General features: G+C 38.4%; 1 protein-coding gene across 2 annotated transcripts in view; it reads left to right on the plus strand.

Moving 5' to 3' along the window:
- Positions 1 to 17,513, plus strand: part of prkar1b (protein kinase, cAMP-dependent, regulatory, type I, beta) — a 60,086-nt gene that overhangs the window by 32,255 nt on the left and 10,318 nt on the right. For both annotated transcript variants that reach the window (XM_014010099.1, XM_014010100.1), the window contains exons 5-8: positions 6,481 to 6,542; positions 9,241 to 9,287; positions 12,425 to 12,583; positions 16,924 to 16,984. In XM_014010099.1, coding sequence (XP_013865553.1) covers positions 6,481 to 6,542; positions 9,241 to 9,287; positions 12,425 to 12,583; positions 16,924 to 16,984 — 329 coding nt within the window. The remainder of the gene's footprint in view (positions 1 to 6,480; positions 6,543 to 9,240; positions 9,288 to 12,424; positions 12,584 to 16,923; positions 16,985 to 17,513) is intronic.

Raw genomic sequence — 17,513 nt, forward strand, 5'->3', positions numbered from 1 at the left:
CAGTTCTATATAACATTTTAGACACATTCTAGGCAGTTTATCAGCTAAAACAAGTTAATTTTGGGGTAAGTTACTCTTTAAGATAACAATGATGTCCACAAGTTCAGGAAGTGTATGAAGAGTGGCAAATTCTGTTTTTCTAAAATTTCATTCTTGATATTTTTACCATTTGTGAGATATCTGGTGGTCAGTTATCTCATGTGCTGCTGCAAATAAGCTGTCACCAATCTAACAGCAAACACAGCTGTTTAGTGTATCAAAGCTCCACAAAATTAGAGATGATTAAATTTTATTCCAAGAAAGTAACTGTATGGTTTCTAAATTATGTTTTATATTACACCAACAACAGTCAATATTGGCTAAATAAATGCAAAGTGGGGGAGTTCTCTATGTTAAAATCTCACGATTACTGTAGCTTAGGAGTTAGCTGATTGGATAGTTAAATATGTGGCAATAGTAAACCAGAGAAAATATACATCAAATTTCTGWAATAYTATTATTATAGATGTTCTGTTTTATCAGCAYGTGTTGTGATATGTTGTTTGTCAAAACTAAGAAAAACTGTGTACCACAGCAAAACGTTTAAATGCTTTTAAACATGCCAACTTTATTTTTCAAAATCTATATCCTTGCCACCTCCTTTTTTTCTCTCAGGTGGTCTGATAATTGCAATAGCTTTCACCAGGTTTTAGCAGAGGTCTAAAGGTCACACAGATCTCCGGCATGATTGCTCTGGCCCTCAGGTGTTTTGGTTCTGAAGTGCTCGCATACTGGGAAACACATTTACACTTTAAGGCAACAGGATGTGRCCAGGTTTATACCCCTTTACACCCCATTCTACGTTTACAGCTTTCACAAACCAACCAGAACTAGTGTGCTTTTGACACGTGCTCCCTAAACTGCAGCTTTCATTATTTAATTGCGCACATTTTAAATCTTTTGAGTTCCTCACAAATGCAAAAGTCGATCCTTGTGATATCATTTTTGGGAAATATATCAGCCTTGTTAACTATTAAATCCTATGAAGGATTATGAAAAGTATTTTCTGATATTCAAGAATGAACAAGAATTGTCTCTTGGAACTGATTAGACAGGAMACCAAAGCCACAAGCAGATTGGGAAAAGTCTATTTACATTGCTGAAAAATGAAAGATTGATTGCTTCTTCTCCCACATTGTTGACAATCTCTCAAGATTTCAGTGCCAGCAGTTGTTAATGTCGTAAATTGGTAATATTGATCTGTAAACTTGAAGGACCACCTCAGTACTGCCTTCAACAGCAACTACCGTGAGGCCGGAGGAACAATAAAGTACTTGGTAAAAACATTTTAAAAAGAGCATAATACTAAATGTAACACATTTTTTAGACTATATTTGTTCCTCTTTCTGATACAGCATTGTCATTCATTATATTTGTTTATAACCAAAAGTAAAAATTACAGATCTGTGGTATTTTAGAGTTTTCAGTCCTTTCATTTAGTCTAGTGTACCAGAAACAGGTCATTACCAAATGATCTCTCTAGACACAATAGAGTATGAACCTCCAATTACCAAGAGGTTGACTTTCAATATTCAACTTTTTGCCTTAACATTAAAAAATAAACTACTGTCATCTACTACTGTATATTTATCTGGCATCTGTCAAAATGATCCTGTAGTTGTATTAGGATTGATTTTACTTATTTTATTTGTGAATTTCTTTGTGAGCAGAAGTCACAAAGGTGCAGGACTTCAAGTACTTCGGGTCGACTGTCCAGGAAAATGAGGAGTCTTGTATAGAGATGAAGAAGAGAGTCCAGGCAGGATGGAATAAATGGAGAAAGGTTTCAGGAGRGATTTGTGACAAAAGGGAGTCAGCAAAAGACAAAGGCTTACAAGAGAATAGTGAGACAAGCTGTGTTGTATGGTTTGGAGACAGTGGCGTTGACAAAAAGACAGAACTGGACATGGCAGATCTGAAGCTTTTATGGTTCTCATTGAGAATGACAATGATGGATAAGATTAGGAATGAGATCATCAGCAGTACAACACTTGTAGAATGACTGTGAGATAAAATCACAGAGACCAGACTGAGATGGTTTGGACATGTCGGATATTGGTAGAAGGATGTTAGAGATGTAAATGCCAGGAAAAGGACAAAGAGGATGGCCGAAGAGTAGGTATATGGATGCAGTTAGAGAGGACATGAAGGTAGTTAGAAAAGAGAAGATGCAGAGGACAGAGTAAGTTAGAGGAGAATGACTCGCTGTAAGAAGAAGGATGTGTCTCTTTTTTCATTTAAATGGGACTGGCTTCAGTCGTAAGATCAGTATGAAGCAATAAGCAGTAGCGTTCATAATGTAATTGAACATTTATTTGTTTAAGTTTTTCTTTGCTTGGGTTCCAGAGTAAATAAGAACATGTGCCAGGACCTTTTATGTCGTAAATATTCTCCATGAATGCTTCAGCGCTTTYTAATTATCCCTCCCTCACCTCCCTCTTTTGTCTGTCTCTTAGTCATTCTGTTATCGGTGGTGTGTATCTGTCTGCGTTCGAGTACATTGGTACATGTGCTTGCTTGAATGGTTATGTAATTGAAAATGTAATTTGAAAATGAATATTATTGCACTGCACCTASTCAAACAGCTCAGTGGGGTGAGTTGGTTGTTCCATGTGACTTTAGCTTGTTGTGCACAACTTTAAACACTACACATGAAACGGCAGCACTTAGTCAGCCTCATAAAGCTGTTTTCCAGCTTACCATCACAGACCACACTGCCTTTTTTAACTMGTGAAAGTGTAATTTATGTTTGCATGCTCATATTTCTGAATTAACTTAAGCTTTAAATGCTATGCTGACTAATCACAAGAGGCAAACAAAACGTGTTGTATTATTCATAGCAACCTGCCACTTAAGGTTATTAAGAATGTGGAGAGTATTATAGAAGCTGTTAATTTTAGGTAAACTGCAGTAAGTATGCTATGTAGGTTCTATTTAACATTCCCAGGTTTCTAAGGTGGTTGGAATACCAGCCTTCCTGGAAACACACTGGTGACATTTCTTTTTCACAGTTTACTCATTCTTACATTGACAGGAAATTCTGAAAAAAATGATCATGTAAGTAAGGGAAACCTTATTTTTCACAGGTGCACTATATTAGATCATCTTGTTTATGAAACTTGCACGTCTCAGGTTTATCACTTTTATCTTTTTTAGTCTGGTCAAACAAAGCCTAAAAAAAGTCCATTGTTCTGATTCACTGGAATCAGCACCCTGAATTATAATGAATAGTGACGGTGAAAATTAATCCTTTAAGCCCTTTTGGCATAAACACTTTGCCAGCCAAACCAGTGGCACATTGCTGCCAAGTTGAGACACAACTTGGAGAACAGAGAAGTTCCCATACACAGCACAGTTGTTGACTGTTCAGCATATTACAAAACCACTTCTTCTCACACAGTGAGCATTTTATATCAACTAACCMTTAAGGTGTTGTGTTAAGTCAACATTCTGCAGCCCATTGACAAACACAAAGGCATAGTGGAACACTGGGGTGTTAAGGAGTCCTTCAGTGCTAATGGAGTAACGGCAGTGCTGTGCCTTAATGTTGTAATGGAAAAGTTTTTGCCGCTGAGCAAATAAACAGCTGAGCAGGGAGAGCGATTAAGAAGGAGGGAAGAGGTGAATGACAGAGGGAGGCAGTCTCTGCCAACCTGAAGGAACGACAGGCAATGCAGTCACAACAAACAGGCCTGATTTGAGTTTGTTATTGACTGAAGTCTTCCAAATTAAACATTGTCTTTGAGTCTTTCAAAGCAAATATATATATATATTTGCTGAAATGCTGTGAGCGTATATACAAGATGGACTCAAGCACATAATCTTTGCCTGTTAATTTCTCAGAGTTACATGCATACATGCATTAATATAATTGCAACATGAGATTTTAGTGTGATTTTACACTTTAGACKAAAAAAACTCATGGAGCACAACAGTATAATGTCGTTTTTTTTTACGTAAACTCGTTTATACAATTTATATACAGGGGTTAGACAATGAAACTGAAACACCTGTCATTTTAGTGTGGGAAGTTTCATGGCTAAATTTGACCAGCCTGGTGGTCAGTCTTCATTAACTGCACATTGCACCAGTAAGAGCAGAGTGTGAAGGTTCAATTATCAGGTTAAGAGCACAGTTTTGCTCAAAATATTGCAATGCACACAACATTATGGGTGACATACCAGAGTTCAAAAGAGGACAAATTGTTGGTGCACGTCTTGCTGGTGCATCTGTGACCAAGACAGCAAGTCTTTGTGATGTATCAAGAGCCACGGTATCCAGGGTAATGTGAGCATACCACCAAGAAGGATGAACCACATCCAACAGGATTAACTGTGGACGCAAGAGGAAGCTGTCTGAAAGGGATGTTATGGTCTAAAACCAGGTGTTTCAGTTTCATTGTCTAACCCCTGTACACTGTAAGATTGTGTGCCTCTCTGTGTGTGTGTGTATGTGTGTCTTTAAGGTGCATGCATATGCGTTGTTGCAAAGTGTCTCTAGTGCTCCATATATTTCAACCATGACAGAAGCTTTGTCCCTCAGCCAAGGATGAAGACGAACTTCCTACTCCTTCCATTCTCTTTGCAAACTCTTTGGCTCTRTGTCCTTCTATTTGTCAGTCAGAACAGCACATCTATTGTCTGTGGTGCTGCTCTGCCTTTTCATAAGGTCATTGGGGGGAGGTGAGGTTCTACAGGTAGAGGAAAGGACAAGATTAATCACTTCATCTTGGACTTGCAGAGAGGGGCCAATAGACCAAAAGATGGGAGGATTAGGTGGGACAGTGACTTAAAGGGAACAAACTAAAAAGATTCTAACTTGTATTTTACTGTAGTTTCTCATCAAGTTATTTCAATAAATGCAAACTAGTGTACACATTTTAACTTGCTGTATTGRTCAAATAGTTCAAATACAGTTTTTTATGAATCACACTTCCTTAGCTGATGATCTGAAACCAAATACTTGAAAGCTCTCTAAACAGCCAGAATCAAACCAAGTCCAGGCGATTTGAGATTTGATGGGGGTTTTATGTTACTCCTGCAGATTTGYCTAATTACCCTCAAAATGTTTGAGCTTATGTGTCACATCATCATGCCATCTTGGATGACTTATGTACAAATATGTTGTCACTGACACYAAACATGTATTAAAATGTCGACATGCACCGCTGCATGTAGAGGTTTCGTCATGTGTTGTTTGAAGGATGAGCATCTTTTATTTTGTGCACTTCAAAGAATAAGTGCTTTTTTTGTACAAGTATGCATGTCCTTGAGCATGTGTGAGTCAGTGGCCAGCTGCAGTGCAAGAGACCTACCTGTGCGTGGAGTTGGCTTTAATCCATTTTCTTAAGTCTGTTTCCTATTTAATGTCACATAAATAAATACCAGCAGGGTCCATTCACTTCCAAACTGCTTAATAACATCCTCAGATCTCGGCACAACATCTGTTCACCTGCAGTTTTTTTTCTCTGTTTTGGGTCCACTTTTTATGTGAACTGTTTGACAAGTTTGTATTTTAATTACTTGCTGATGGGAAGTCYAGAGCACTTCCAGGAGCAAACATTTATTCCCCTTAATTTTGAACAAACCTGTGTGGTTTTGTAGGCTATATGTTCTCGGGTGCAGACATTCAGTTCAACACGTTCTCAAACAAAGCACAACAGATAGCGAGCTCAGACTTYTCCTGAATTTACTTAATAGTTCTTGTATGCCTTTGATATGCCTGACCCTCTTTTATTGTTTTCTCTATATTTTTTTTACAAGATAAGTGGTATACAACTGATTAGGTGGAATAATACACCCTGAAGGTGAGAGACAGGCTGAGGAGGGGAGACTGGATATGTCTCGTGTCCCAACACATTCCAGTAGTGGAACTCTAATCCTCTGAGGCTTTATGCATTTAATCAGCTCGATTAGCAACAGTCTAACTGGCGCTTTCCCTGCCTGGCTAAAACAGAAATTAGGTGCTTAGGTACAGCTGTCATTTTGTTTGTTTTTTCAGGGCCTTTAGGAAGATGCCCTCAGAGGTACAAGCTTTGATCACAGACTGAAACGAGGCATTCACAAGTAAAGCCTGATTATGAACTCAACCAAAGTGTTCTTGTGTGTTCATGTGTGTTTTTTTAAAAAAAAATTTTTTTACGCTTTTTTAAACTGTGGGCAGAGTTTGCACACGGCTGTATTCAGATAGTAATGTACAAACATTTGTTCTTTTCTTGAGGTTGGGTGCTCTCTTTAGTCCATGCAGCCACTTAGTTTTCTTTTTGATAATGACACATGTCACCACAGTAAGTATATTAGGACGGTTTTGAATTAGATCACAGCTGACAAATCAGAAAATGGGTGTTCGGTGTTAAAACAAACATGGGAGTTTTAATTGTGTCAACCCTTTTCTCCTCTCTTCCCAACCTCCTTTTTCTCTTTACCTCTATCTCTTCTCCAGTGACATATTTGATGCCATGTTCCCAGTCACCCACATCGCAGGAGAAACAGTTATCCAGCAAGGTTAGTATAAAATATCATTAGAGTAATGTTTGTGTGAATAGTCAGCCTTATGTGACATATTAAACAAATTAAAGGATACTGACACTCAAAACAGTTGCAGCAATAAATTAGGACCTAGTTTCACCTATATTTTGATATGATGGATATGATATGAAGATTTTTTTTCTAAGGGGAAAAAAATCGCCAGCTCTTTGATATGAGTGACTGTTTTAGAATGAACTTGAACCACTAAACTTTTTTAACAGAAAAGAAGCACTCAAGAATTCATTCTCGCTGATTATCTGCAACAGTTTTATCTCAATGAGTTCATCTTTTGCACTGCCATCYCTGACCATGTTTATTTTATTCTATCGCCCACTTTTCCTCTCATTTCCCCATCTTGCACCAGTTGTCAGGATCCTCCACTTTGTCTGACAAGCATCAAAACCTTCACCCTAGTTATCCCTGGATGTAAAAGAAAACCAGGCCAACAGGACGAGTTTATATTTTTCTAATCCTCCCCCATCTGAAATGTCTATCAAATACACATTTAATCGCATATTTGCAATACTGAAAACTGACAAATTTCCACTTTCAGATAGTATTATGTTATCACCTTCACAGAATCACAGTTTTACAGCTGTGGAGTGCACTGTACAAACACGCACAGGCTGACACAAGGTAAAGGAAAACTGTCTGTACTACCCTTAGTTGCTCCCACTTACTCTTAAAAACAGCATTCAGGAGTATATCAGTCCTAATTTGGTGATAATAAGTCTAGCTTTCTTTGCAGGGCCCCCAGACCCAGACTGGCCATTGTTATATACACTAGTGTGGTATACACAGCGCTGATGTCATAGCTAATGTTTGGACTGCTGTACAGCTTCAAGAAACCTGCTACTGACTACCTACATACTATTTAGACATGGCAAGGAGTTATTACTGTAAAAAGTGAGCGGTATTTAAACAGTGAAGACATTTACATAACATGGCATGCAAAAAAGAGAGTCCATTTTATTATTTTCCACTGGTAATTGCATCATCTCAATTAACTATGCTGTCAGTTTTGCAGAGGTCTCCTGTGGAGCAGTAAGTGAAAGCACCTTGGAGGTTGAGGATATAACCTGTTTTTGTACTTCTGAGCAAAGCCACAGAACTTGTGTATGACAATTACCTTGTGTTGAAACAAGACCACACGGAGAACGCCAGCTAACATGAGTATGTGCGTGTGTCTTTGCATGTGTGTGTGTAGGTTTTGGTTAAATATTTGCTTGCACTCTCAAGCTAAAGACGCAACACAAAAGCCTAGGCACCAGAGTGATAAAAGACAGGAAGAGTGCAAGAAAAGAGTCACAGCGAGAGGAAACTAAACGAGCGATACATGAGATGAAAGAGAGAGAGAGAAGAAAAATTAGTAAAGGGCCAGGTTGTAGCAGGTTGGAAGAATATTTGTGTATGGGCTTCTAAGGTCTTTCCTGGGACAGACCTTTAGACAGACAAGGGGTGGTTTGTGTGACAAATAGAGCTGTATGATTAACGAGCCCTCCACTCAGTATTAATTAGGCGTGTGAACTCCTSTGAACTTTATTCAAAGGACACTCTCAGCCTTTTCAACTCATKGGGTAAACATACAAACAACAAAAATATCCACAAAGTGACACTAACCTATAACTTAATACCTACGAGAAGCTTTGACACTTGTTCCTCTAAATGTAGTCAAATTTCTGTTTCAATAAAAAATGTAGTGCCAATGAGAGCTTTGTAGTGCTCATGCATGTGGTTGGCAGTTRTTTGCATTTCCCTGAACTCCATGTAATAGATAGCATAATTAAAGGCGCCGACACCATTTTTTAGTCTTTTCTTCAAACTAGATGCTTTTAAAGGGTATCAGTCAGCCACGAAAAGCTTTGAGGCTTTACTTTGAAAGCTCAGCACATGTGTGACATTGCTGATTTAGTAAGCAGATTGGACATGAGTTCTAAACCTTGCAAATAAAGCAGAGTTTTCTATATTGTGAAAAACACACTTAACTAAAGCACCTGTTTTTAAGCACTGTTATAGTTTATTCTGGTTTCCTGAGAAAACAGAATAAGCTCTGCATTTAGAGCCATTTCTGTTTCAGAGTTTCCACTATTAAACCAAATAAATCCCAGTAATGGATGCTGTGGTTGCTGCAACTTTCGGTAAAGGAGAGCCCTTTTTTGAAGTTACTGGAAACCCCAACAAGATTCTGATGAAGGTGGTGGTACTTTTGTTACTGGGTGTACCCTAAGGTCTACATTTATCAAGACTCCTCGAAAAAGATGTGTTCTTTAATCTGTTTATATTTAAAGACGTAATAAGAATGTCACAGTCATAAATTTGAAAGCTGAATGCTTAGWTCATTGTGGTTTTTGAGTTTATGTTTTGTAGGAAGCATTGAGAGCACAGTGGTCTGCCTTTACATTTGGCATTTTATCTTGTATCATGTACAACTTAGAGTTTTAATTTATTGAGCTGTGAATTACTCCAGCCTAGGTGTTGTCTGGCATATGTTCCTGTTTCACTTATTCTTATCTATTTCTAATTAATATTTAATCAGAAAGAATTTATTGGTATCTTCAGCTGGCAGGAGATGGTTTCTAACAGCAACAATGGAAAAAGCTACAATTCCATTTAGTTTAAATTACAGTTTTGCTGCTTTCTTTGCTCCATGTTTTTGCTTCTCTTTCCTATTCAGGTGATGAAGGAGACAACTTCTATGTGATAGACCAAGGTGAAGTGGACGTAAGTGGCTGGCACAAAATCATATGCACAATATTTTTTTTGTCATGTCCTAATGCCTTAAACAAACTTCTTAGAAAGAATCAAGTTAGACTTTTAAGGTTARACAAACTTATTAATTAACTGAATGAGCATTTCCAAACACAGATTAGCAGTATAAGCTTTTATTCACTTGTTTAAAAGGTAGTTTATATAAAGCCTATATAGGAAGGATAGTGACTTTATCAAAAACCCTTTCTTTTCCAGTCATGTTGAGACAATTTTGCTCTCTCACAAATAAGACTGACTGGTTGTACAATCACCCCCATGTTTTGGCATTTTGAGAGTATGGTTCCAGCTAGATGACAATCTGAACATGGCGCTTTAGAGGCGAGCGCTCTGTGAAGGCATCCACACTGAGACGATCTATTGTCTTAGCAAGCCTGACACCAAGTGATAGACTTAAGTGGAGAGATAAAACGGGAGCTGATGGAAAGTTAAACAGGAAGTGACCTTATCAACTTTCCGTTGTGAGCACAGAAAACGTGGCTGAGAGAAGATTGGCAAGCTTTGCTAAGACTAGCTATTTCATTGCCTCACTCTAATCTGAAAGAGGGAAGCTGAGATAATGAGATGGTGCCTTGATAGGAAAATTGCAGAACAACTTTGAATCTTGATGCTTTGACTCACATTGTTTCAGATAGTGTCTTGTTGATGTGAARAGATAAGTGATCAGAACTATAATCATAATAGAAGTAGGTCGAGATTTTCCAGAACAGGAGATTTAGTGTTTTTTACCCTTCAAGCCTGCAGTTTATTTAAATAGAAGATAAGAAATTTAGTCTCTAGAAATTCCATTACTTCTATGGCAAGTTATCTTACTCAACGAGAACTATTTAAACCCTATAAATATGACCAAAAATAAATAAATACATAAATAAATAAACAAATAAATACATAAATAAATACAAGTAAAGAAAATCAAACCATGTTCTGTTTTTATACCACATCTTTTCTCTGTTTTATTTCTCTACTTATTTTTGGTTGCAGTTTCAACATATTACAACTTTATATAATTTAATTAAGCTCTTGTTCTTATGTGGTTATTCATATTCAACTTTCTGTTTAGCTCAACAGCTGCAGTGGTACTGTCTCACAGCTGCTGCGTTACTTTGCCTTAATTATTCCTCCAATGTGTTAAATCAGATGTGATCTGCTCAGAGCTGCCACTAGTGAATGTGTTCCCACAAGTTTTTTCTTTTTTTTTTCTTTTTCCTTCTTACGCTGATCKCTACTTGTGGGAAGACTTTCCTCAAGCTCAGCAGTTGCCAAACCTCATGCTCTTCTGTGTCTCCTTCATGTCACCCTGCCATCCACTCTACCGCCACRCCACCATCTACAGACAGCAGCTGCCTCCCAGGCACAGCCCAGGCACTAAACTACTTCAAGATCAGTGCCGAGGTTATTAGAGTGTGGAGATGTCTCTCATTAAACAGGGGTGTAAATCTGCCAGCYTCCCATAAACTGCCTGAACGCTGCTACTAATGTAAACACCCCTCCATGTCAGCACATACATCTATTCGCTCAAAGACAGTATTTAGACGGGTGCACGTTATAAGAAGTTAAAACCTTCAGTTTACAATGCACAGTGTGCTCATTGAGAGCCTTTTCTGTTTGTATTTAATGTAGTTCAGTCATTTTTTATTGTATTACAGAACCAAGTTAATTGAGCACTTCTATTCTAACAAGTAATTATTTTATAATAGTCGTCTTGTTTTTCTTATTTGGAGCGGCGAGACGTTTAGAATTTACACGCGCTCAATCTCACACATTTAAACAGCCCACAGGCATGCCTGGAGAAACAAACTGAGTAACCACAAGCACAAATACACTGTCTCCTCATCTCCATTGTATTGCTTTTAAATCACTGCTTCTTAACTGCTACCAGCCACACACACAACTTGTTCATTTTTTATGTACAGAAAATTCAGTGACAGCTGCTAAACATCATGCGCTGCTTAAGACTTAATCTATTTTAGTCTTTCTTTATAGAGTCATTAGTCTGAGTCCTTAACTGAAGTGGTGCTACAAAACGACCATTTGTGGATAAAAAAGATTATTCAAAGAGCTGAGTGAAAGTGTTTGTGAACCCTTAGAAATTTGCAAGTACAACAGGGAAAATTAAGCAAAGACCATCTGAAAACTGGACTAGAAACTAAAAAAAGGACAGTGTCATGTTCTGTTGTTACACTTTCACAYCATTCAAATAATTGTTCTTCTAACGTAACCGAAGTCAGGACTCTGCATCCCTTTGAGGCCATTCTGGTCTGTAGTGAAGGATGAGTCCCCTGTGACTTACTCTAAATCTGAATAATGGATTCCAACAATGTGGGCAATTCACAACAGCAAGCAGATGAATAATCTTTTCTTCCCTCCTTCTGTTCCCCTCCCTCATTGCTCTCTGTTATTAAGTTAACAAGATAGTGCATGGTGTGTTGACAGTTAAAACCGTAACGGCCCCAGACACAGGCGCAATGAGCCACAACGAGGTTGTATTATCTATATGTGACCCATCACATCAAACTGAGSATGAAGTCAAATTTGGTCAAAACGACCGAAGTACATTTTGAGATTCTTGTCTTTTAAGATTGATATTCCAGAGATATGCCTTGATTTGTCTTCCTAATCAGGATAACTCATTGATATTTGGTCTAAATCATGCAGTATTTTTACGCTATTTTAATGAGGAATTTTGATGTCCTTTTAAAGTATAAAACCGCAAACAATTTTTGGATATTAAGATTTATGGCCTAAATGGTTCTCTCCAAGTGATCAACTGTGTGTGTCTGTGTTTATTAGATTTAATAACACACCCGCAATGTCTTCAATAGCTTAACTCACTTCTAAGAGACGACTCCTAAAACACAAGGCAAAAGAAACAAAAGGCAGTGATGGAGAGTTAAGGGGAATATTAGGTATTTTTGAGGATTTCATTTGAAAGCTTAGCACAGATAAAATACTTAAGAAGCATTGATAACAAATCAGATAGAAACTGAGAAGAGATAACGAGGGTCCACCCTGCTACTATTGATATTGTTTTAAAGCATTTGAGCTCATGTTATGAACCAGTCCATTACTACTTTTTCATGGTATCTCCACAGGTGTATGTGAACGGTGAGTGGGTGACCAACATTGGAGAAGGAGGTAGTTTTGGAGAACTGGCTCTGATCTATGGGACTCCAAGGGCTGCCACTGTCAAGGCCAAGACTGATCTGAAACTGTGGGGCATCGATCGAGACAGTTACCGACGCATCCTCATGGTAMGAATGTTCACACATTAGAACTTATTGGGTTTTGTTAATGCAAAAATCATTGCATTATTCACAAGCAGAATGAATCAGAATTGTACATATTTAAAGCTGTTCTAAAACTATTATTAAACATAATACATTCATAACTTTGTTATATTTTTGTACTGAAAAAAATTAGTTGGCTTAATAAATGAACTATGTTTTAGCATTAGACATAAAAGCAAAACTGTGACATGCCTGTCAATGAAATACACTAAACATTCAACCTCAACTTCTATGTTTTCTTCTGCCTTCCATCATAATAATTTCCTCCTCTGATCAAATATTTGGGTTTTACATTTTTAACTGTTCCATTATTCTAAATAAGCAATGCTATAATTTTTAAAACACTTAAAAGGTGCAGGGGTTGTTTAACACATCATCTAATATTCCTGCTGGGATGTGGTGATGAAACAAGTATGATATATGTTCACACATTAAACGTGTACTTAGTAGGGTCCATATATGTACATACTCATCCTTCTTAATCTTTCACTTGGAATATTTTCTCCCACTCAAACACTTCATACTCCCTAAACACTTGCTTTATTTTTTAAGATAAAGTATTCACACTTTGATGCACACAAACACAGCACTCTGTCCTCCTATTTTACTATCTTCCTAGGTCTCTTCTGAGAGGAAGAAAGGGGAAAAGTAAATCTAAATGGGAGTGTGAGGGTTAGAATGGTAAATGTTAAATGGCTTGAACTTATATAGTGTCTTATCAAGTCCACACGAACTCCAAAGCGCTTCCAAAGCGCTTTACAATTCAGTCATTCACCCAATCACACACACGTTCACTCAATGATGGTGGCAAACTACAATGTAGCCACAGCTGCCCTGGCGCACTGACAGAGGCGGGGCTGCACCGATGTCACCAAGTAGGGGTCTCTTCTGCAGAACGTGTTGTCCTGTGGGCGAAGACGACCCAAATCGTCATTGGCTGAGGTCTTYATGTGGGRGGAGATGGCCCAACTTGTGATTGGCGGAGGTCTTGATGTAGGCGGAGATTGCCCAAGAGATGTAATTGGTCGGATTGATGGTGCGGTATGAGGCTGGAGGCAGCGGGGAGTAGCTTGGTCGAGTCGGGCAGGAAGTAACTTTTTTTTTTGATTAATTTTAGTCATAACTTGAGAAAGAAAGGAAAATGCTGGCTGCACAKAATTTGAACGTCGTACATGTGAAAGGATGTGTAACAATGTGGCTTAGTTAAAATATCCCTAACCAACCTGTAAAAAGATTGCTAAAAATCAATATTTTTTACAGGCTGGTTAGGGATGTTTTAACCAAGCCATATTGCTACACATCCTTTCACATATATGATATTAAAATTTCATGCAGCTAGCATTTTCCTTTCTCAAGTTATGACTAAAATTAATCTTAAAAAACATGTTGCTTCCTGCCCGACTCGATCAAGCTACTCCCCGCTGCCTCRAMCCTCCTCAYARCCCACRGTCAATCCGACCAATCARGTCTCAGGCCATCTCTGCCCACATCGAAACCTCCTCCAATCACGAGCAGGGACGTGTCCACTCACAGGACAAAACCTACTGCAGAGACCCCTTACTCGATGCCACTGGACCCTCTGACCACCATCAGTAAGTAGGCAAGGTGGGAAGTATCTTGCCCAAGGAAACAATGACTGAGACAGCTGGAATGGGGGATCAAACCGGCAATCTACTGGTTACAGGACAACCCCCCTAACCACTCTTCCACAGCCAAAGAATGAAAGGATCAGTTCTAACGCTCTAACGTCTGTACYTGCACTTCCCACTTCAGGAGCTTATCTAGTAGGAATGTCTAAATATTTAAAGTGGAAACACAAGGTGCTCTACCCTGGCTGTCATACTTACTCACATGCACATACATATTTTGCATGCTATTTAAATTTGTAATTATTGGACATGTCTGAGTGTACGTATTTCTGTGAAAGCTTCAATTTCTCATTCCACCTCATTTTAAATAAGTTAGTCGGTCTCCAATTAACCTTTCCAATTCCTATGTGTATCTAAACTTTGCCATTGCCAGCAGTGAAAATTCTCTTTTATGTCAAACAAAACACACGCTGATTTGTCTTTCTTTGGATCATTCAGCTCAGCGTAAAGTTGGCAGCAGGCTGCTCAGCACTCCTGTCACCTTTRAAGCACATAGTTATACTTGCAGCCCAATCTGCCCGGGTAACCTTTCTTTGAGAGGATTCTCTCTTTGCAGCTCTCGTTCCTTCATTCTTTCCAGCAGCAGCGGGAGGTGAGAAGGGGTGAAGCTAAATTCAATTACACAAACCTGTAGTTAATTACTGCTGTCAATGATTTGTAAAGCTGTCTTTACAAAGTGTGGTATTCTGGCAACATCGTCAGCCAACACAACAATCATTTTCTCTTTGTGTAAATATATCTGGCATTTCCCAGTAAAATTGTGCTGATTCTCTGTTTTTGCAGGTAGCTATTCATAAGGTTGAAAACTGCATTGCCACAGTGTTCTGCAGTTTCCACATCTGCTGCCTTGTCCAATTTATCTTCTCAGTCTCTAAATTATAAATTAAGTGTAATTATCTCATGCAGTGCAAAGGTGGCCCAATATTGCTTTTTTCTGTGTGTGTATGTGTGTGTGTGTATTTTTTTCTCTTACCAAAATATTCCATGAACCACTGGATAAAGTTTAACAAAATGTACAGAAAGTATTTGTGGGATATGCATCTACACCTATTTAACATTTGAAATCATCATGATACAAGATGGCCGTGACAACCATGCGACATTCAAAACCAAAAAAAAAAAAAAAAAAAAAAATTACAAGTCAGCAATAAATACTGAATTTTAATTAAATGTAGATATGGGAGTAGTAGCTGAGAGTCATTCAGAAAGCATACTCTGTGCATCTTGCAGTATTGATATGATATGTTAATTTTAGTGTTTGATCAAAACAGCAACAAATCAACAAGTTCAAATTCAGGATATAAAAGTTTTAATAAAGCATCGTTTTGTTTCCATTCACCTCTGTGAACCCCTGCATTGCTGACATTACTTGGGCGCACCCAGCCCTTCCTGCAGCAGTCACATAAATCAGACCTACTTTATAAAGTGATCGTATGTACCCATAGTGTGCATTCAAGTCTTGGAAAAAGGTCTCTAAAAGTTGTGGGACCAGTGTGTGTGTGGGTTTCAGGAAGCACGTGAGAGTATGGGGGAGTGTATGCTTTGTTCACATACATGATCAAGTTTTGTCCCCGCTCAAACAGCAGCAAAACTTAAGTGGCAGAACTAAAAACAGACTTCATGCGCTGCCTGCACACAGACACACACTCAAATCATTTATCCAGGAGGGAGGCAGAGCAGGCTAGAATTCCTTTAATCAAGTTGTTTACGATCCTGAGTTTGACATCGACTCACTTGGGAAGATTTTTTCTCCCCTTTTAAGACAAAATGTGAAATTATATGAAATTAGAGGCAGCAACGGGACTCAGGCACTTGCACTGAAGACACCCCAAGCCTCAATATATCACTTCCATATGCAAAGGCAGACACAGGGCGGACAAAATCATCTGTCCTCACTGTTTTTTTTTTTTTCTCTTAATGTTCCCGCCTGGTTTGAATGTTTCTGTGCAAAGAAGAAGTGCAGTTAGGTAAGGGGTCCTCTGGGTCTAGACTTGTCAGGAAGCACCTGATTTTCATGGCAAAGCCAGAGAGGGGAAAGTCCCCTGCCTGCTGGGTGGGGTGGGCCACACACACAGACACACACACATGCAATAAACATTACTACATATCTCATACATACCTCCAGAAGCATGACCTCGTGAACTATGATCTGTTAACCATGAATAATCTTGTATCAAAGCTTTGTTTTATTTGTATTTGGTAGCGAATACATGACACAATTGAAGTTAGCCCTAAAGATAAATTGTGGTAAATAAGTTGCTTATATCAAAGACAATAACTGATTACTGAAAAGCAACATGTGTAMTTTAGATATATAAAAATGAAGAGTAGTTTTTAAGCAGGTGTTTGTAAATATGAAACTTTTATAGCTGTATAACTATTTCTTTGTTCAAAAGCAAGCACTTGTCTTGCAAGACGCAGAAACGAGTAACTATTTAAATATTTATGGATGAGAATCACTGCAAGCATTTTGCTGACTGTTACTTTTGTTAATTGTTTAGCGACAAAAATGAAAGGAGAGAAAAACGATGCACAATAAATCAGTTTTACGCCTTGGCATTCCAACAATGAGTACAATTGTAGTGTTTTGCATAATAGCTATTTATTTCCATGGAAATGCATTTCCACCATATGATGTTTATTATTGTTTTGCAGGGTAGTACACTGAGAAAGAGAAAGATGTATGAAGAGTTCCTCAGCAAGGTCTCCATCCTCGGTAAGCGTGTGCAACATCCACTGACTGTGGTTTATTTTTGGATTTTTTTCCCTACATTTATGAACATGCTGAAGAATAAGTGTATGATCTGTAAAGGGTCAGAGTTCAGAGTGCAGGCAGTTAAATCAGTGTATACTGTAGATTAGTCGACATAAACACAGGCACAGGTTGTCACACGAGACCCATAGCTGAGTAAAGTCTGTGTTTACAGTTTTAATCTACTTACACTGTTCATACCTAAAGCCGGTCACACTCTGCAATCTCTATGTGGACAATTAAGGTATAGGGAGCTAAGCTAAACCCCTCTTTCCCACTGGAATTTGGATAACACCAGCCTTCACAGGCCACTGGATTTAGACGAATGGCGAATGAGATTCATTCAGACTTTCAAAACTGAGCTGCAATTGGAACTGACGTTTCATCCTTTTCCACTTGCTCATGTGTGTGTGTGTGTGTGTGTGGTGCATGGTGTATAGAGTGAGGCCATGCCCTCTGTACAGAGTTATTAGCTGGGTGAGTAAACACATAC

Source organism: Austrofundulus limnaeus, unplaced genomic scaffold, assembly GCF_001266775.1.
Source record: "Austrofundulus limnaeus strain Quisiro unplaced genomic scaffold, Austrofundulus_limnaeus-1.0 Scaffold65, whole genome shotgun sequence".
NCBI lineage: Eukaryota > Metazoa > Chordata > Actinopteri > Cyprinodontiformes > Rivulidae > Austrofundulus > Austrofundulus limnaeus.